The 20,952-nt window shown below is 34.1% G+C and overlaps 1 protein-coding gene across 5 annotated transcripts in view; it reads right to left on the reverse strand.

Annotated features, from left to right (window-relative positions):
• Positions 1 to 20,952, reverse strand: part of slc12a5b (solute carrier family 12 member 5b) — a 114,787-nt gene that overhangs the window by 42,151 nt on the left and 51,684 nt on the right. For all 5 annotated transcript variants that reach the window (XR_015497345.1, XR_015497344.1, XR_015497346.1 and 2 more), the window contains 5 exon segments: positions 10,310 to 10,410; positions 10,082 to 10,213; positions 6,806 to 6,952; positions 3,899 to 3,953; positions 2,955 to 3,085 (listed from right to left, as the gene is read on the reverse strand). Coding sequence is in view for 1 of the 5 variants with exons in the window: in NM_001302243.1 (NP_001289172.1) it covers positions 2,955 to 3,085; positions 3,899 to 3,953; positions 6,806 to 6,952; positions 10,082 to 10,213; positions 10,310 to 10,410 (566 nt within the window). In the remaining 4 variants the exon portion in view is untranslated.

Below are 20,952 nucleotides of genomic sequence, written 5' to 3' on the forward strand. Positions count from 1 at the left end.
AATCTCTGTAGACTGATGGCATTTCAGTTCAGCCTTATAATCTTAAATTGTCTGCAAAATCATGTTTAGTCATTAGTTAAGATATTATGCAAGAGAATCATTAATTCAAATACTAGCTCAAAAGTGACAGTGGAGAAGTAGCAACGGTTTTTGCTGTACTGACCGTCAGCTGCAGATGTAAAAGAATGGTGGAAAAAAGTAGTTCCTCATACAAAAAGGATTTTGAGTGTTTGATTTTCTTTTTTATTAACATGATTATACCGTCAAACGGTTGTATAAATGCAATATTACATGAGTATTAGTGCGATGTGGCTGTATATTGGTACTAGTGGGACACTAAAGCAGGTCGCACACCAGAAGCACCGCTCGGCGCCGCGACACGGGGGGTACATGACAGTTTAAAGTATCACACACCAGACGCGCACATTCGAATGATATTTAACATGAAACTAATCAGATGGCGATCTGTGGCGCAGCTGAAAAATGAACTGCGTCCTGAGCCGTCGCCGAGCGCCGCCGACAGCCGCCGACTTGCGGCGCCGGTGTGTGTATCCTGATAGAAACCTATGTTTAGAATTCTAAAATACATGGCGCTGCGTGGCGCTGCGTGGCGCTACGTGGCGCGCCGCTGAGCGGCGCTTCTGGTGTGCGACCTGCTAAAGGCATTCGGCTTGTGGCTTTGTACCAATGCAGACCACCCACCAGTGCCGATATACAGCCAAATTGCACTGCTTCTCGTGTGATATTGCTCATATATATCATTGATTACTGGAATTTTTCACACATTAATTTCATCTAATAAACAAAATGGAAATACTGTGGTTAAATATTAATATTCATTTACTGAAATCACGGAAATAAACCTAGTAACACAAAAACATTGTATCAGTTTATTATAGATTGATAAAAAAATGACAGAAAATACTGTATTGCAGGGCAACGCAGTAGCGCAGTAGGTAGTACTGTCACCTCACAGCAAGAAGGTTGCTAGTTCGAGCCTCGGCTGGATCAGTTGCCGTTTCTGTGTGGAGTTTGCATGTTCTCCCTGAGTTCGTGTGGGTTTCCTCCGGGTGCTCTGGTTTCCCCCACAGTCCAAAGACATGCGGTACAGATGAAATGGGTAGGCTAAATAGTTCATTGTGTATAAGTGCGAATGAGTGTGTGTGGATGTTTCCCAGAGATGGATTGTGGCCGGAAGGGCATCCGCTGCGTAAAAATGTGCTGGATAAGTTGGCCGTTCATTCTGCTGTGTCGACCCCAAATTAATAAAGGGACTAAGCCGAAAAGAAAATGAATGAATGAACTGTATTAAAGAAAAAAATTTTGATTTTTGATTTTATAAATTTAATAATAGCAATCTTCCTTTTGCTAAAAATAGAACTTTAAGTTTCCACAATATACATCTTTTATATAGGACACAAAGTCTATTATTTATAGTTATGCATTAAAGTTTTTATAACCCATGTAAAACATGATCATAAATCATGAAAAAGATCATACATTTTTCATGTTATTTTACATTTAGATACTGTCCTGAAAAAAAAGTATTTGGTGTAAACCTCCTAAAGCATGTGGGTCCATTTTGACATAAGTGATACATAAAAAGGCATTGTTTGTAAAGAGAAAAAAAAATGCTTACGTTTTAAGACTTTAAAAATATCTGACAAAGAATTGAAAAAATACTTTGTCAAATTAAGTTTATGCAAATAAAAGTAGTTAGTTAAGTTAATTCCATTTATCTCAAAACAGTGAATACTTGTCACTGTAAGATTACATTAAAGTAAATTTCATACAATAATAAATACAAACTGCTCAGAAAAAAAAAAATTCTCTCCAAGTACCACCATAATGACCAGTATTAAAAAAAAAGTATGCCTAAATTAAGAAGCCACAGCTCTGCACAGTTAAAAACGTGGCAGATTAATTCTTATTATTATGAATATTTATTAATGTCAGCCACTTTAAACATTTATTTTATAAATAGTTTGAACATTAACACTGCACTGTGCTTACGGGTTTAAAATAAAACTGTCAATGTTTAAATTAAAATGTGCTTTTTAACATTACAAATATCCCTGTTCTTAAATTGTAAAAAGAAACTGCTTTACTTAAATGGAAGGCATTACCATAAAGTAGCCTGTTCATCAAAACCTGTAAATGTTCCTTGATAAATTTTTGAATATATGATGCATGTATATATGAGTTATTTGCATAAATTTGAAATCTAAACATTAACTTGTATTTTAAAGATATGAATTAGATTGATATATTTAAATTATAAATTAGATCTGTTTACTGCATCTTAGAGTTGGTTTTGTGTGTCAGAAAAGCAAGTGATTTAAGATTTATCAGTCAACATTTGGATATAAAAATACGGGATGCGCCCCCAACAACCGTTACAAATATGGGGAGGAAATTAGCTTCAAATGATAGAATACATAACAAACATTGGAAAATTTTAAATAAAATAAAGCTTTAGCTTATTAAAATCAATTTACTGATCACATTGGTGTTAGCGTACTCGTTAAAGGGTTAAAGTGGTAATTTTTTTAGCTTAATTATTCAGCGAGTCCTCCGCATACCACTAGAAGAAAGCCTGCATACCACTAGTGGTACGCGCACCAGTTTAAGAACCACTGCAATAATATGTTCAAGTCATTTTTTTCATTGATAATGGTTTGCTTTTTTGTTTAATTTACATTTTTATCAATTCCTCAACATTTTTAATAAAATAAAAACTGTGTCTCATATTTTACTAAAATTACTAGCATCTTGCATATTCATCAAGCGGTAAGATCTGATATCAAACAAAAGAGATGCAAAATAATGCAATTTATCATTTGGACCACTGGCTACTGAACTCTTCAGCTCTGCATGAAATGCCTGCATAATGAATTGTGGCTTTAATTTGTTGAAACTAATAGCACATTCAGTAAAACCCAATGAAATTGTACCAGCAGGATTTCGATGCACCCCAAGATGTACATGGCTCCAGCAAAAGTGGTGCCCAAGAAGAAACAAATGCCAACAGCTCCTCCAAACTCCGGTCCGAGTGATCGAGAGATCATGTAGTACGAACCTCCAGCTAAATAAACAGGGAAATTCACCATTCAATGCACAAATATAAGCAGTTGATTATTTAAGCATTATAAGTTGTCATTACATTTTCTTTTCTTTAAAGGAGACCCATCATGCACGTTTTAACAAGATGGAAAATAGCTCCCTGATGTCCCTAGAGTGTTTATGTAAAGTTTCAGCTTAAAACACCACACACAAAATGTTTTATAACTCTTTGAAACTGCCCCTTTTAGGCTTTGATCCAAATTGTGCTGTTTGGTGGCTGTCGCTTTAAATTCAAATGAGATTGAGCTCTTTTCAAAAGAGGGCGGAGCTACAAATGCCTGTGTGACAGCATAGTGGCAGATTCAAATACAAGATAATGCTCTGTGATAATGACGGGAGATCATTGCTAGTGGGCAGGGCTTTACCCCCTTGGATGACACGTTAAAAAGAGAGAATGTTAATCAATGTGTTTCTGCAGTGTTTTTATGAAGTGTGCGTATATATATATATAAAAAAAATACATATTTTACCATTAGAAGCTTGTTATATTCACAGACTGTTGCCATACAGCTGTGTTTAAGCCCCTTATAAAAGTGCTTTTTGCATAATAGGTCCCCTTTAAATATAGTTTTTACACAAATCTACAGGTTCCTGTTATTTCAAATAAACACAGATCCAAACATGCATCCAGGCACATATAGTTATGAGTCCAGAGCTGATCTTAGCACAGTTGGGAGCAGTACAGTGTATTGTAGCTAACTGCCCATGAAGAACAACAGGACAGCTGTCCTCTGGGCGTTTGCACACATATACAAACACTGCGAATTCTGCTCACCTGGCACAACTCCATTGGTGGCAATAGCACTCATTGAGATAGCAGTCAGCATAGTCTGTAAATAGAGTAAATAAAGATCAATGCAGAGGGGACAGTGAGTGACAAAGACAAGAGGCCCCGCTCCAGCCCTCCGGTGACCCGTGAAAGAAAAATGTACTTATTAGAAAATAAACACTGAGTACAGTTGTTTGGCCGTGGCTTTGCTATATAGCAGAGTCCCATGACTCGTGATTTAAAGTGATGTACATGCAGAAACAGTACTATGTGTAATTATACAATACATATTTGATTAATGGTGATGTGTCATATTTTAAATTTTGATTACTTATTGAAACACTTTACAATGAGGTATAGGGGTATATAGGGATAAGGTATGAGAATGTTAATCATACAGTTGACATTAGCCATTGTCTTTCACAGTAGTCCAATTTTAAATCATTGGCTACCATCAATTGTTTGGATACCAACATTCTTTTGTGTTTAACCAAAGAGAGAAATTTATACAAGTTTGACAAACATAGGGTTGAGTAAATACTGAATACATCCACATTTCGAGGTGAACTGTACCTTTAACTACACTGTAAAAATGGCTGTAATTTCAACAAAAAACTGCTACAGTAAAAATCTGTAACCTGGTTAACAGAAAGTATAATTAATATATACCATGAATAACTGTAAATTGTTCCCTGCATGACTTTTTGTTGAAATTACCATGATTTTTTTTACCCCCCTCCCCCCCCCCCATTAACTATGTACATTAAGGGCTCTATATTAACAGTCTAGATGCAAAGACTAAAGCGCAATGGCGTAAAAGCATTAAGAGCATGTCCGAGTCCATTTGCTATTTTAAGAATGGAAAAATATGGTTTGTGGCGCCGCTTGGTCTAACAGGGTTGTGCTTATTCTCCTGATGAGTTTATGATGGGTGTATTTTAAGTATAACCTGCCCTAAACCAATCAGTCTCATCTCATATTCTTTTTAAGAGTCAGTTGAGTGGCGCATTTGTTATTTACATTACTGATTTTAAAAGTGGAAAAAAATTTATGGAAAAACTGAACGCTTCACTAGTGAGAAAACAGTTAAACAGACCTGATCTGCACAAGGATAACGAATGAGCCTTCTCCATTCGGCCTCTTTACTTTTTCTTTACTTTGACTCTTTACTAATTTAGTAAATTATAAATTTTGTATCATTTTAATCCTTTTTTTTCCATGTGTAAAGATATTTGTGTATTGCTGTACATCCCCTGTGTATTAAGCATTTGAACCTGCAAAGGTACACCACTAATGTACTCTGCACTGGACTTTAGACCAGCTTTTACTTGGTCAATGTTTATTTCAGTTCCTCAAAATAGCAAATGCCCCAACAATGCGCCTCAACACAACTCCTTTAAAGATCGCACATGAGTCCAAAAAGTGGTGCAAATGGATTTTCTATTTAAACAATGTGGCACAAAAAGTGAATTATAATGTTGCGCTAATCTGAAAATAGCAACAATAGACAAAACACATATTGAGCCTTATTGCGCCAGGTGTTTGATAGGGCCCTAGAGGCTTATGTTCTCTAATGTTGATAAATAATGTGTTTAGTAGTTGAGTGAATGATACAGACATATATTTATTAGTATATTTTGAAACTGACAATATAAAAAATAATTAGCAAAAAATACATGTTTTTAGAATTAATAAGCACTTATTTTTAAATGTTTAATCTGATATGCTGCTGTTTAAAGTTTATTTACAACCAAAACAACCAGAAGCTTTACAATCAAACAAAAGTCAAGTGCAAAAACATATTATAAACAAACCATGTTATCTTTCTTTGCTTTCTTAATCTAACATTTTTTTTTAAATTAGAAAGGCATATGTAAACTATATATATGATTTTTAATATGAAGAAGTTGGTCTGAATTTTTCACAATATTCATTTAAGCTGCATTTGTGTGTTTGGGTTTAAACAGTTATGTTATTTTATTACTAAGAGGTCTAGATAGGAGTTGTGCAAACACTAAGCTTTGTACAGTGGATGTGTTTTGCTAACTCTTTCAAACTAAAAATAATAAAACCAAAAGTAAATATATAAAAACTGAATACAAAAGTATAAAACAAAAAAAAAAATATTTAAACTAAATAATAAATTAACAAAAAAAAAAAACATTAATGAAATGTACTAATACTAAACTAAAATGTATAGCCAATTAAAAAATATTATAGAAACAGAAACATTTTTAAAATACAAAACTATAATAAACTTGCTGTGCTTGCATGTGCGCATGCTTGCTTTAGTTTGGCAGGGTCAAAAGGGCATGACAGGGGATTTATGTTGATAGAATCTAAAGGGACAGCTTTCAGCTTTTTGACTTCAAACAATATTAAAAGAGAAATGACAGGAGGGCAAAGAGCTCACAGTGGGACAGCACATATGCTTACATAATGCTACTAAAACTCACAAAATACCTCAAATATATTACTAAAATGTGACATGAGCACGCACAGAAGGCACACACGCTATTGTAATCACAAACATACAAGAATAGCTTGTATTAAACTAGCAGCTCTGAAATGGTGAACATTTAGCTTTATGTTCTTGGCAGAAACTCCATCTGGCACACTCGCTTACTGACTAACCAAAGTGACTTACAACAAAGCGATTGTATAACTGCAAGCATTTTTTAGTTAACAGTGCAGAGAGCTAAAAGGAAACCCTTAGGTCTCAAGAGGGAGTCTCTGAAGGTCTTGCTTCATAATATAAATAAAAAATTCTGCTTTCCAGGGCTATTTGTTGGCATAGATGCTATAAGCTACATTCGGATCTGAAGAAAAGTGTGGCTATTTGTGGAGAACTTGAGCAATTGGAACTGTGTGTAACAAATCCCAAGCAAACATGCATATGAGTCTGAAACTAACCGTGGAGCAGCACATGAAGACGATGGTGAAGGTTCCCAGGACGCCTCCAACACCCACTAGCCAGGTCATCCTGAGGAACAAAATCACCCCAAGGATGTTTTGAAGACATGGTAGGTAAACGCCCATTATTGTGCCCATACGAGGAGCCTGTCAATGAAGAAGTCAGCAAATCAGTAATCAGGACACCGTGTAAATCAATAGTTTAAAACATAAAAGTCAATGTCACTTATAGACAGCATCATTAAATGGTAGTTTTAGCTGATTGTTTGTGAACATCCACCTTTGATTGGGTGCCATTGATCAATGTACAAAAGACCTAACATGCATATAGCGCTCTATACACCTCATTCTGAAATGCAGATGTATTTCAAATAGTTAACAGCGGTGTAAAATAACAAATTAAAAACACTCCAATTACTGTAACTGAGTAGATTTTCTCAGTAGTTTTAAAAGTGTGTACTTTTACTTTCCCTTGAGCAAATTTTTAGCTCTGTATCAGTACATTTACTCCACTACTTTCCTTCAACCAGCAGTCACTACTTTATTCCTTTCTTGTCTATGCTGTGTTTTCTGTACAATCAAATCACTCATAGAAAGTAAATCGCATCATACTGAACAACCTTAAGACATGGGTGCTTTAGAAATGCAGCAAACCTTTCCAAAATCATGTCCAAAATCTTTACACACAATGACCCAGAGACTGTTTATCTGCTTGTTAAGTGTTACGTCACTCGAAGCGGCTTCCGGGTCCAAGCCCTCTATCAAACTGTATGGGGAGACTCATCAAATGGTAATAATAAACATTTACAAAGCGCTGTAACGCTTTTGAAAATCACAATCGCAATATATATGACCATGCTTAATTTGCAATGGCCAGCAAGTGATAATTTTTTTTTAAATTGGTAAAATTTTGGTATTTGTGATGCAGCATGTACAGAGACACCATGATTACACCATGATTAAAAAGTGGCCATAATCAAATATTTTTTCAATTAAAATGAGTAGCGGCTTGGACCCAGAAACTGTATTCCATATGTCAACGATATAGCATGACTTAACAAGCGGATAGACTTCATGTTACTGATGAGAAAATTAAGGATGTCAATTGTACGATGACTGAAATCGCCAAACAGCCTTAAACAATCATTAAATGGAACGAATGAAGAATGGAAGGAAGGGCCAACAAGGAATGGAAGGAAGGACCAAATGAATGAAGAAAATATTCAAGGAAGGATTGAACAAACTAACAGACAAATATAGGAATGAACGAATGAATACTTGAACAAAGAACCAAATAAACGAAGAAACAAAGGTATAAAGGAGAGAATGAATAATTGAACGAATGAAAAGAGGAACGAAGGAAAAAACTAATTAATAAAGGAACGAACAAACAAACAAACGAACTAATGAAGGAAAGACAAAACAAACAAACAGTGGAAGGAATTAATATAGGAAGATCACTAAATGAACTTCAGAATGTTATGCTTACACATCCCTACACAAACTGCATGTAAACGCACCAACTTTTCACAGTGTAATACTCACTACTCGCTCCTCTTGAGTACTTTACAAGGGCTACTTTTTACTCATACTTTGAGTAATTTACAACAGATACGTTTACTCGCACTACATGTTTGGGTAAGTAATAGTACTTTTACTTGAGTATGATTTTTCAGTACTCTTTCCAGCACTGATAGTTAATAGTAAAATTGTTGTGTGTAAATAATATGTTTACAAAATCAAACAGCGTGGGCTGCATTTCTCAAAACTTTCTTAAAGCTATGTCATTCTGAAGCTGTGCCTTAAGCTGGACATGTGTTTACCACTATCTTTGATAGGTATACCCTTACATACCCTTACAGCACGACAAGAAATGTTATACATTGTTAAGATGTATATTGAGATACTTTATAGCCAACTATGAGACGACATTGTCTGGAAACGCAGCCATGGTCTTACATAAGACAAGTGGAAGTTAATGACACTGGAAACCTTGTACAAATGGCAGTTTCCATTCTTAAAAATAAAGACTCTGAAAGGTGGCTTTTGGAGTGATACCATAACTGAAAAAATGTCGATTCCTTCAAGATTTTGTTTAAGAACAATGCTCAAGAGAGTGTAAAGTTAAAGTTCCTGGGACCATTCATTGCAATAAAGATCCAGTAAGTTAAACTGTAAGTTAAAAGACATAATAAGGATGCAATACAAATGGTATTGAAGCAATTTTGCAACATTCAACAAGAAAATAACATGTTAATCAACAATAAAAAGTTAAAATATGAGACAAATACAAATTGTTCACTAAAATAAATCTAAAAAGGATTTACATACATATTATATTTTTATATATAAATAAAAACACTGGTATTATTTTATAGTTTATTTTAATATTAAATTAGAATAAAAAATGTCCTGTTTTAGCCATAAAAGTTCAAAACACAACAGTGTGTTTAGGTCAGTTCAGTGTGGATTTGGTTAAGTTTTATAACAGAAATTTCATTGTGATCGATGTGCAAAAAAAAGAAACGTTTTTAATATCTTACAATTCTGCCAAAACAATCTTTGCTAACAAGCATACAGTTAAAAAATACAACACTTCACAATACTATGTTGTAAAAATACAATATTTAATAGTTTACATGGAGACGATTTAGAAATAATAATAATAATAATAATAATAATAATAATAATAATAATAATAAAATTGAACCTCCAAAATGGTGATACATTGAAATATGTTCCATATTTGGCTAAAAACAGGGTCACACTTTATTTTGATGGTCCTTTTCTTGAATTTAAGTTACATTGCATCTACATGCCAATTAATTATCATTAGATTATATGTAGACTTTTAAGTTGGGGTTAGGTTTAGAGTTAGGGTTAGTGTCAGTTAAATGTCTGTTGAAGGAGCAGTATCAACTGATATTAAGCAGACAGTCTACTAATACTCATATGGACCATCAAAATAAAGTGTTACCAAAAACAGTGTCATGTCCTCATAATTTTATTGATACTGCAAAATTGTAAACAAACCATGAAACTATGAAACAAATTCAAAGCAGCCCTACAGAAAAAAAAGAGTCATTATTCAGCTCAAGTGAGTTTGGTATTGATTCAGTATAGCTCAAAATTTAAAATGAAAGTAATTCAGTTCAGCTATCATAATGCAGCTCTTTAAAAGGAAATTATGTCATCATCCAGCTCAACTAAATTCAAGCTTATTCTGATCAAAAATTAGGATTTGTGATGATTTGGCAGTTGAAGTGTTTTTGTCACCTGTGCAGCTTTCTTGCGTGCCTCCTCATTGTTTTCTGCCTCTTCATGCTCTTTACTGCCCTGTGTCAGGTTGGAGTAGTTGGCAAGACTGCTCAGCAGAGAAGATACCATGGGACTAGTGTCCATCTCCTCCTACAAAACACACACACACATACCAACAAATATGTAAATTATCAATCTACTGTTACCTTTTAAAACATTTTGAAATTATTAGCAATACTGGGATACCTCAAACAGAGCCATGTTTTTCCCATCATACTGCTGGCTTTTTTCTACGTCACTGGTGCTGCTGTTGATGAAAGGGCTGCTTTCCTTGGATGTTGCATCTCCTGTGAACATATAAAAGTGAGACAATAATATTTATTAGCATACAGTTGAAATCAGAATTATTAAACTTTTTTTTTTTTTAATATTTCCCAAATGATGTTGAACAGAGCGAGGAAATGGTCACGGTATGTCTGATAATATTTTTTCTTCTGAAGAAAGTCTTAAAAAATAAAAAAAGTTTTTAATAGTTTAATAAACATTTTGGCTCCTATATTATTAGCCCCTTTATGCTATATATATATTTTTTTAATTGTCTACAGAATAAGCCATTTTTATACAATAACTTGTCTAATTATTCTAAATTGTCTAGTTAACCCAATTACCCTAGTTAAGCCTTTAAATTTCATTTTAAACTGTACAGAAGTGTCTTGAAAAAATCTAGTAAAATATAATTTACTGTCATCATCGCAAAGATAAAAAAAAAAATCAGTTATTAAAACTATTACGTTTGGAAATGTGTTAAAAAATGTTCTATTTGTTGAACAGAAATTTGGGGGGGGGGGTGGGCTAATAATTCAGGGGACTTAATAATTCTGACTTCAACTGTATATGCTGGATTGCATGTGCAGTGAGGATAAAAACTGAGCTTTTAGAACACTTATTATCTAAAAACAATGTATTAACATTAGCAAGTTATTCAGAAAAGTTTGAATGGCTTAATTTAGCAAAGATACAGTACATTAATTTGTAAAATGTGACAATGTGTATTTACATTAATTTTATATTCAAAATATGTTCATTTCAACTAAATACCAACTCAGGCTCAATATTGATTTATACCCCTATATACATTTGTGGAGATCGCAAAATATGTCCCAGGAGGTTCATTTTTTAGAGTTTTTGTTTTTGCCAAATCACCAGAAGCCACTGTGTATTAATCTTGCCATGATAGACGGTGTTGACGGTGTTACCGGTTTTAAGACGCAACACCGGTGACATGACTTTTCCACCATGACATCATCTCCACGTTTTTTTTTTTTTTTACAGTTTTCGTTTTTTATTAAACATTTATTTGAATTAAATGGAAAATACAATTCTAAATTATTCACTTAAGACGAGAGCATACTATAAATAAAATCTGAGCTACAATGCATCATATTTCATTTATCACGTGAGGAAAACGAGAGAAGTGGACTTTACAGAAAGAGAATGGCGGATGATTTAGTGTCAAACGCAATGCAAAAGCACCTGTTTATTTATAATTTATACACGCATATTCAACGCACCTGCTTGATGTTTAACTATGGGTGGGTCACGGGTATATAAGATCAATAGCCATAAATAGGCAATGCATACTCTCATTTTAAAAATCACGCAACCATTATCTCACAATGTTTATTAATAAATAATCTTATTTTTTATTAAAACGAGTGATTTAGCAATGCCATGTCATTAATAAGCCAACTGCAGAGAAACAAAGCAACCATCGTGGCAACCGCAGTGAGCTTTTTTTACGAAGTTCAGCTGTTCTTGCACTTGATTATTATGCGTTTAATGTTAAAAAATGAATAATGAATGTTATATCACCCGACAAGAGTGTATCCTGTGTATGTATGTGTGTGTGTGTGTGTGTGTTGTGTGTGCGTATTTTATCACTGAAGCCGCTCTCTTCAAAACCCGAAAGTTGATTCGTCTGTCTGGCAATATTTCGGCTTTTAAATCAAATGAAAAGTTAATTTAGATGAGCCAATATTAAAAATAGCAGCAAAGTAACTGTGATGTGCGGCCACACATCGAATCTGAGGTATGATCTTATCTCTCTCTGGCGTTCATCCAGACATCCATACAGACGCCACACAAGTCTGAGACTGGTAGCAGCTGACAGGTAGAATAGCTGAAGCGTTTGCAAAATCTGTCAAAATACAGCTCTGAAATTGACAGGCATAAATGTCTTTGAGCCAAAAAGTCTATAATAATTATATTAATTCTAATAAAATGAAAATCAAAATAAAGAATTCATGGCATTTTTGCATTGCAGTTTGATAAAAAATATACGGAAGCGAAAAAAATCAAAGGGTGGCTAGTTAGCATTAATGTGTTTTAATATAAATACAAATATGCTGATCCTGTTTAAGCTTAACGGCTATATACGTCGCCAATAGGCAAGCCATTCAAAAACTTACTTAATTATTTTACTGTGCACTGGGTTATAATGTATATTATACAATAAAAACTAAATGTAGCATGCCTCACTGTCATTAAACAGTAGCTGTAGCTGTAGTCTATGCAGTGTGTAAACTTACAGGGAGGTGTTGGTCAATAGTCAAACTGCGCACCACTTTATTAAATTCCAATATCTCTGAGGGAGATTGTTTTATCAGATAGCCAATATTAACCTGAGAGATTTTACAAATAAAAGGTATTTTAAAAAGGAACAACACGCAAATAACAAAACAAATAAAACTGGTCTCGTGGAGTTTATTACTTGATCTTGCCAGTGTATGCCGTGTAGCGCCCTTATGCAGCGCGTGTTGGCAATTATTGCAAAACTGAAAGTGAAAGTATAATACGCACGCTTTTATAAGTTATTTAAAAGCAGAAAAAAGAGAAAAAGCGGAAACCGCCACGATGATACTGGTATTACTGGTGTTGTCATATGTCAATTAACCGGTGGGGAAATTTCCTCATCGTCACAACCCTACTGTGTATACTTTTTAAGATCTCAAATCTCTCTCTCGAGTGCCATTAGCGCCTACTGTTCTTGCTTAAATCCACTAGAGGCCGCTGTCTACTGATTGACTAACCGATAACCCCCACACAGCTCTTTTGCCTTTTTTCAAGAATGAGTCGTTTATATGTGTTTTAACATCGTTTATTCATAACAAACATAGGCTATAGGCCACTTAGAAGTTGGAACAAAGAAATAAAATAAGTCCTCCGTAACATTGTAACATCTCAGCACTCAAAAATAGGCCTAGGTACATAGCATTTAAATTGGCCAACACACCAATGAAAATTTGTCTTTCGTAACAAATTAAATTAAAATATTTTAAATGATATTAAAATATTTCAAATTAAATTTTTTATTGCTCGTGCTGCTGCTGGCCAGGATGCATACAATAGTACAACTGATCTGGCTAATTTTGCAAGTCAAGTTTTGGGTAGGACTGTTTGTTCATCTTTCACCAGCCAAGAACATCCATTTCATTTTCCATGACAGTGGTTTCAGTGTAGCGAGTGACCTCATCATTCACCTTTGCAGGGATGGGTTTTAATGTTTTAACAAACTATTTGATTACTTTTCTCGAGCTTATTGAAATGCATCACATGACAAACTAAAGCGATGGGTCCCGTCAGGTTCCTTCAGGTTCGTACAAAAATCTTCAGCTCTGCCACAAACGATTGACCCGATCACCCTCTTCCATAAACCCAACCTACAGTGTTTTCAAAAGCAATCTAGAAATATATATATATATATATATATATATATATATATATATATATATATATATATATATATATATATATATATATATATATATATATATATATATATATATATATATATTTTTTTTTTTTTTTTTTTGGCTGCCTGATTTACCATATTTTTAGATCTTACCTCATTCTCACCCTGTTATTTACCAGTTTATTTTTTTGCTTTTTGTTTATGTACATGGCGAGCTTCTGGACAAACTGGTAACAGTGGAAAAGCCATCCATAGAGCCATCCGAAAAAAAACAGAAGCTCTTGGCGGAATCATACCACGCCGTAGCGTTCATTTTAAAGACAAAATGCAGCCATTTGTAGCTCTGGGTACATAATTCATGCTCTCTAGAAACGTAAACAAGGGTACGTTTTGACATTGAGCTGGTAAATGAGCTGGTAAATACATCACAGTTTACACAAAAACATATATTAAGCAGCTTTACGAATAATAATACATGTTTCCTGAACATCAGCACAATTACTTTCTAAAAGATTATGCTCAAAACTGGAGTAATGGCTGCTAGAAATTCAGCTTTGCTATCACAGGAATAAAACAACATAATTTATTAAATATTTATAGATTGCTCAGCGTTCATCAAAATAAGCATCAAGCAAACACACTGCATTAGTAATTTGTCAGACATTGTTCCCAATAGACTTGCTTACATGCCATCAATGTCAACACATCAGCACATAATACTAAAGAACAATCTTGTAGTGTCATCATCAGATTGATAACATTGGCTCAAAATGTGCTGTTTTTGTAAGAGAGGCTTGTCTCGCAACATCTCTTTCAGATCTCACACGAACTACAAGTGCTGCGTATAGTACTACTATAACAAGTCATTGCATCCTCTTGTCTACTGGGAGAAAAAAGAACAGGAAGATTTCCATAAAGAAACACAAAGCATCACCACAGAGAGATCCTTGTGTATCAGTGTGTGAGTGTGGGTGAGGAATTCCTGGATTTCTAGATACTCTTCCATAGCAACAACCCGGTTCTGAGCCTATTTTTATACTAGCGTGTTCAGCCGCACATCTTTTATCACGGAAACCTTTGATCAGTTAATTCTGAAGCGTAGTGCAACACAAACCCCTCACAGGTTCAAAACGACATTGTTGTGCCCTATAAATATGTCATGATTTTTTAATTGTGTGTATCTCTAAATTGCAGCGTGTGTTGTAATTTCTTTCGCATGCTGTCACCTCCCCTGCCTTCTCTAACATAATTATATGTAGGAGCATGCTCATTAAATGGCCATGGGAATCCTGCCTCTTAGCTTGCCTGGTTTAATCTGATGTATTAGTTTAATTAATCATGCTTCCTGGCAAAGCTTTATACATTTTAATTTACACAGCATTTGCCTGCTTATTGACCTGCGACCCTACGACCTTTAAACACACAATTCATCACCTTGTAATTTCAACTGTCAGCGCTGAATCAATACTCCGAGCCTTCTGCTTCCTACAGTAGATTTGAAACTCAAGGACACGCAAAAGAAAATCTCAGACACAAAGCATTAATCACTTCAACTCTCTGACTCTATGATGAAATAGTAAATAATTATTATAAAAGTATAATTATTTGGTCTAATTTTCATCTTTTTGTTGATTTTACACTCTTAGAAATAAAGGTACATGAGCTGTCACTCAGGTGGTACCTTTTCAAAAGGTATACATTTGTACTTAAAAGGGTATATTTTAGTACCTCAAAAGCATACATTAGTACCTAAAAATATTAAGAGAAAAACTTTTGTACTTTTCAGGTACTACAATGTACCCTTGGGTCCCACTTTATATTAAGTGTCCTTAACTACTATGTACTTACATCAAAAAATAAATACAATGTACTTACTGTGTTTATAATGTATTTGAGAACACGTGATGCTTTTGAGTTGGGATAGAGGTTGGGTTATGGACAGGTTTGGTGGTATGGGTAGGTTTAAGGGTAGGTTAAGGTGTAGTGTATTTACAAATGTAATTACAAAAGTTAATTACAGATGTAATTACATACATGTCTTTAATCAAGCATAAGTACACAGTAAATACATGTATTTACACAATAAGTACATTGTAACAAACTATTAATTCCTGTGTAAGTACATATTAGTTAAGGCCACTTAATATAAAGTGGGACCCCCTTGAGGTATTAATATGGACCTTTTAGGTACAAAGTTGTACCTTTTGAATAGGTACCACCTCAGTGACAGCTCGTTTACCTTTATTTCTGAGAGTTTACTAAGTTTACTCTACTAACTCTGGAACTCATTTATTCTTCTCATTAATTTATGAAAAAAAAAAATATGCAGGATACACCAACACTAGATTTATCTATCAGTTATTTGTCAACCCTGTTATGCAATTTCTGTAAATTTGTCATTCTTTTTTAAAAACAATAATACGTTTTAGACTTTCCATGTTGTATCTGGTTTGAGGTTAGCATCTTGAACTAAAGCACAAAATGGTGAAATATATCAACACTGTTACTTTAAACTCTGTTAGGGCTTTACAAATGTTAAACAACAATTACATAACCAATTGTCCCTCAGCACATTCAAGCATTATCCATTATTTTCTGTTAACAATAAATTCCGTTTACAATATTTTAGTGGTAACAGCACTGTTTTAGCATTGCTTTGCCTGCAGTAAAATCAAGTTGAGGACTGAACTCACTGTAGTTTGTCAAATAATGCAGCTCTTGGAAAACATATTGCACTTTTGACACAATGTTTTTTTTTTAGGTAATGTATAGTTGGCTGTGGTTTAGAGCGGATACTGCCTAATTGTAAATTTGTTTCAATGGTTTCGGAGTTGGGAGCTCCAGGACGTTCACCCGCCTTAAATCATCACCATGGAATTACAAGGTTCTATCTGCGTTCTGAATGATTTTGAGACAAAAGCTTCAAGTTTTTGCATTCCATGTAGCAAACAGTATGTGTGTAACATTTTTTTTTTTTAATTAAAAATCTTAAAATGTAAACAACTTAAAAAAAAAAAAAACATCCCATATTGTAAATAAGTTGTCATTTAATAAGAATATGTCAATAATTGAATTTTGACAAAAATGTCAACCTTATAACTCTAAGGTGACAAAATGTCACAGATATGGATTAGTAGTAGCTTTCTGCGCCTATCATCAATCCACATGGTTAATCAGCTATACTAATAGAGGACTCCAGATCCATATCTGTTTTTACATTACTGTGATGGTTGGGTTTAGGGTTGGGGTGGAAGTTAATGAAATGCAACTAATGGGAAATTTAATAAATAATATAAATAATTCTCGTTAACTTCCGAAGCTGTACGTTATTAATTAGGTGAATAACCATGTAGATGGATGATAACAGCTTTCTGAGCCTACCAGTAGGTGCAGAAGGCCTCTACTGGCCCATATCTCTCAGCTGATTACCACTGATAATGCCCATTTAATCGAAAGATAACATTTGGCTGCCAAGTCAGTGGTCAATGCCCTTGTTCCTGGCCAGAGCACCAACATGACAGACACGTATTATTGTGGATGTGTCTCTACAGTTGTTAAAGGTGACATACAATTCATTTCTGGTATATCTAATGCCAATATTTGGTCACAATCATCTTTTATTTGTCCTAGAGCAAAGAAATGTAACTGTAATGTACATTTTATAACAAACACAAAACAATATATTCTGAAGGTTGTTGAAGACCAGCAGCTGTTGGGATCCATAGTAGGAACAAAAAATTTAACTATTACTATTTTATTAACAATGTAACACAAACATCTTTGCTCTCACATTCACTTGCTCTCACATATTGTCACATTCAGTATATGTATTGACAGGCCTTTCTTGTTATTTTAAATGTTTCTTGAAATATTCAATTCAATATATTGTCTTAAATAACTCAGCAGTGTATAAGTATTAGTTTGCAATAAATTCTCAGAAAGTTGTACACACTGAATCATCCCACTATTTGGTTTCATCACCCGGTTCATGGAGTACATACAGAAATGTGTTTTCTCTGTAATCTTTGCTAAAACTCCTACTTCTGGTTCTCTTGACACACACAACCCACATCCCCAGCAGACTCACACTGTAATAAGCAGTAATGAGAAAAAAAGATTGAGTAAACAGATTGAGATAAATCATAATCTCCGACATCTTGTGTGCTGTGTAGTTGAAATTTATAACCGAAGCGTTTGCTTCAGTTACAATCCCCAAATGAGGCACTGAGCATCTCCAGGTCTATTATGTGAATCATACAGATATCAAAGCTTGCTTGGTGAGGGAATTGAATGGGGTCTGCTGATTCTGCCCTGATGTCCATTCAAATGTCTCTGGTTTTGTGATGTTGCAGAGGCATGAGCAGGACGATAGGCAGTAGCTGATGAATGTACATTTTAAATGTACAAGCTATTCTTTTCAGTGCATTTTTTCACACTCTAAAAAATGATGGGTTATATAACCCAAATTGGGTAAAATATGGACTGATATGGTCAAATATAGAATAACATGGTCATTGTGTTTGTGTGTGTGTATATGAAGATTTTAGATGCAAAAACCTCTAAATGCTGTCTGACACAAAGCAATGTAGCATTGGCTTACATTGGATCTTTTAATTAAATTTAACAAATTAACCTAACAGTTGGTTTAGTCCATATTAAACCCAGAATTGGGGTAAAAAAAAAAAAAAACAGCAGTTTTTGGAGTGCATATACTTTACCCTTTTAAAACTTTGAGAATCAAAAACACACACACACACACACACACACACACACACACACACACACACACACACACACACACACAAACACACACATGCACACGCACAGGCACACACACACACGCACACACACACACACACACACACCGTAATACACATTATTACTTGTAAACTAACATCATACACTCAAGAAATATATTTCTTTAACTTGCTCAAACTACTTATTTAAAATGAGCTGAAACAACACAGTTCTTGAGATTTCATTGGGACAACTTAATTGTTTTATGTTTGATCCACATAAATCTGTGTTAAAAAGTGTTAAGTTAATGGATTTGTGTTGGGACAACAATAATGAATTTTTTTACAGTGCATACAATTAAATCATATTTCTATAAAAGATATATTAAAATAAAATATCAGTAATATGAAGTAATGGGTTTATTCTGGAAAAAAAAATCTAGGTTTCAGGTTGCTCACAATAACTTCATGTTGTTCCAACACAATTTGATTAAGTAAAAAAAATGTTTTTATTAAGATAGGTAGATTAAACAAAACAATTAAGCTGTGCCAAAAATTTCAAGAATTGTGTTGTTTTAAGTTGAGTGTAAATACGCTGAAAAAAATGTTGGGTTCCACACAATCGGTTTGTGTTGGGGCACTATGAAGAAATTAAGGTAACTTATTAGTTTTTACAAAATTAAGTGGATTGAACATAAAGCAATTAAGTTGTCACAAAGAACTCAATAATTGTGTTGTTTCAGCTCATTTAAAATAAGTAGTTCAAACAAACAGCAAACGTAATTTTTTGAGTGTAGATTAAAAGCCTGATTTTGATACTACTTCAAAAACCAATTCATTAAGCAAGAAGATAATATTGCACAGCTTTAATTCTAGAGGTATGGTTTGTATTTGCTAGCCATTTGTAGAACAGCTGCAAACAAACTTAAAGAGCAACCACAATGTACCTCCAAGCAACATAAAATAGCCTTCATGGATGAATCATTATTTTAAAAGAATCATTGGAGTGAACGATTCAATTGCTTCCTTGTAGAAAACGTTTTGTTCTTAAATGTTCTTTTAAAGCTCAGAATAAATCACTGAAGTCCCGCTTGTCACCATATTGTTAGCTAAATGCTAACAATGGATCCTTTTCACAAGACTGTTGTGACGTGTTTAACGGTCATCATAATCTCAAATCCTTGAACGTTTTTAATAATTTTGTATGAACATTCATATCATCTTTGTGTCAAATTGCAAAAAAAACTACTGCTTATGCGAGGTGTTTCTAATGCAGTGTGTATGGGTTTGAGACTAAATTGGATGTTTATTCAGTTCGATCAGTCTCACACTATTTCTTTTTTTTTTTTTTCGTTTTTCTGAAAGTCTTGATTACACCATCAAAAACAAATCAATGTACTAAGTTTACCTAACCATACTGAAAAACCCGGGATTGTGAAAAGGGTCTATATTGCTAATATCTACAGTAATCTAGAAAAAAACTAGTGCATTGGTCTTTACCTCTAACATTTCCTTGTTCTTCAAATCAAATCATTATAGTTGAGTATTGATGAGCAAAATTTGCATTATGAATCATTCATTCATTTTCCTTCGGATTAGTCTGTATTTCAGAGGTCGCCACGTTAGAATAAACCACTAATTATTCTGGAATATGTTTTATGAAGCGGATGCACTTTCAGTCAAAACTCAGTACTTGAAAACACTCATACCCAGCAGGCATATAACGTTATGAGACATTAATATAGGTTTTGATTTAGGTCGTGACATCAAGTGACCAAAAGTTAATGTCCAGCCAGCATCTAAGGACAATGTAATTTTGACATCCAATAGTGACATCATATGACACTGATATTTGCTTGATTTTAGGTTGTGTTGGAAAATGACCAAAATCCAATGTGGAGTCAACATCTTAAACCAACATCATATTGACGTCAAATGCTTACATTTATTTGCCAGGCTTGGCAACTAAAATCCAACGTCTGAAAGATGTCATAGTGGTAACTTCCACACAACATCAGGCTGTAACATCATTAGACGTTGATATTTGGTTGAATTTAGGTTGGATGTTGGACATTGATGTCGGCCTGACGTTGCATTCATACATCAACCCAATTTTTATTTCCAAACAAAATGCAACATCCCCACACCATTGGGGTACAATATCAATCTGACATCATATGCCTGCTGGGATACACACTCATTCACACTCTCATTATACACTACTTAGTTTTTTGATTCGGTCACACTTTATTTTGATGGTCCGTTTGTTCAATTTAGTTGCATCTACATGCCAACTAATTCTTATAAGATTTGAAGTAGACTGTTAGGTTGGAGTTGGGGTTAAGGTTAGTGTAAATTGACATGTACTTGTAAAGTTTCTTATAGTCAGTTAAATGTCTGTT

Source organism: Danio rerio, chromosome 8 (genome assembly GCF_052040795.2).
Source record: "Danio rerio strain M-AB ecotype USA chromosome 8, GRCz13ab, whole genome shotgun sequence".
Classification (NCBI taxonomy): Eukaryota; Metazoa; Chordata; class Actinopteri; order Cypriniformes; family Danionidae; genus Danio; species Danio rerio.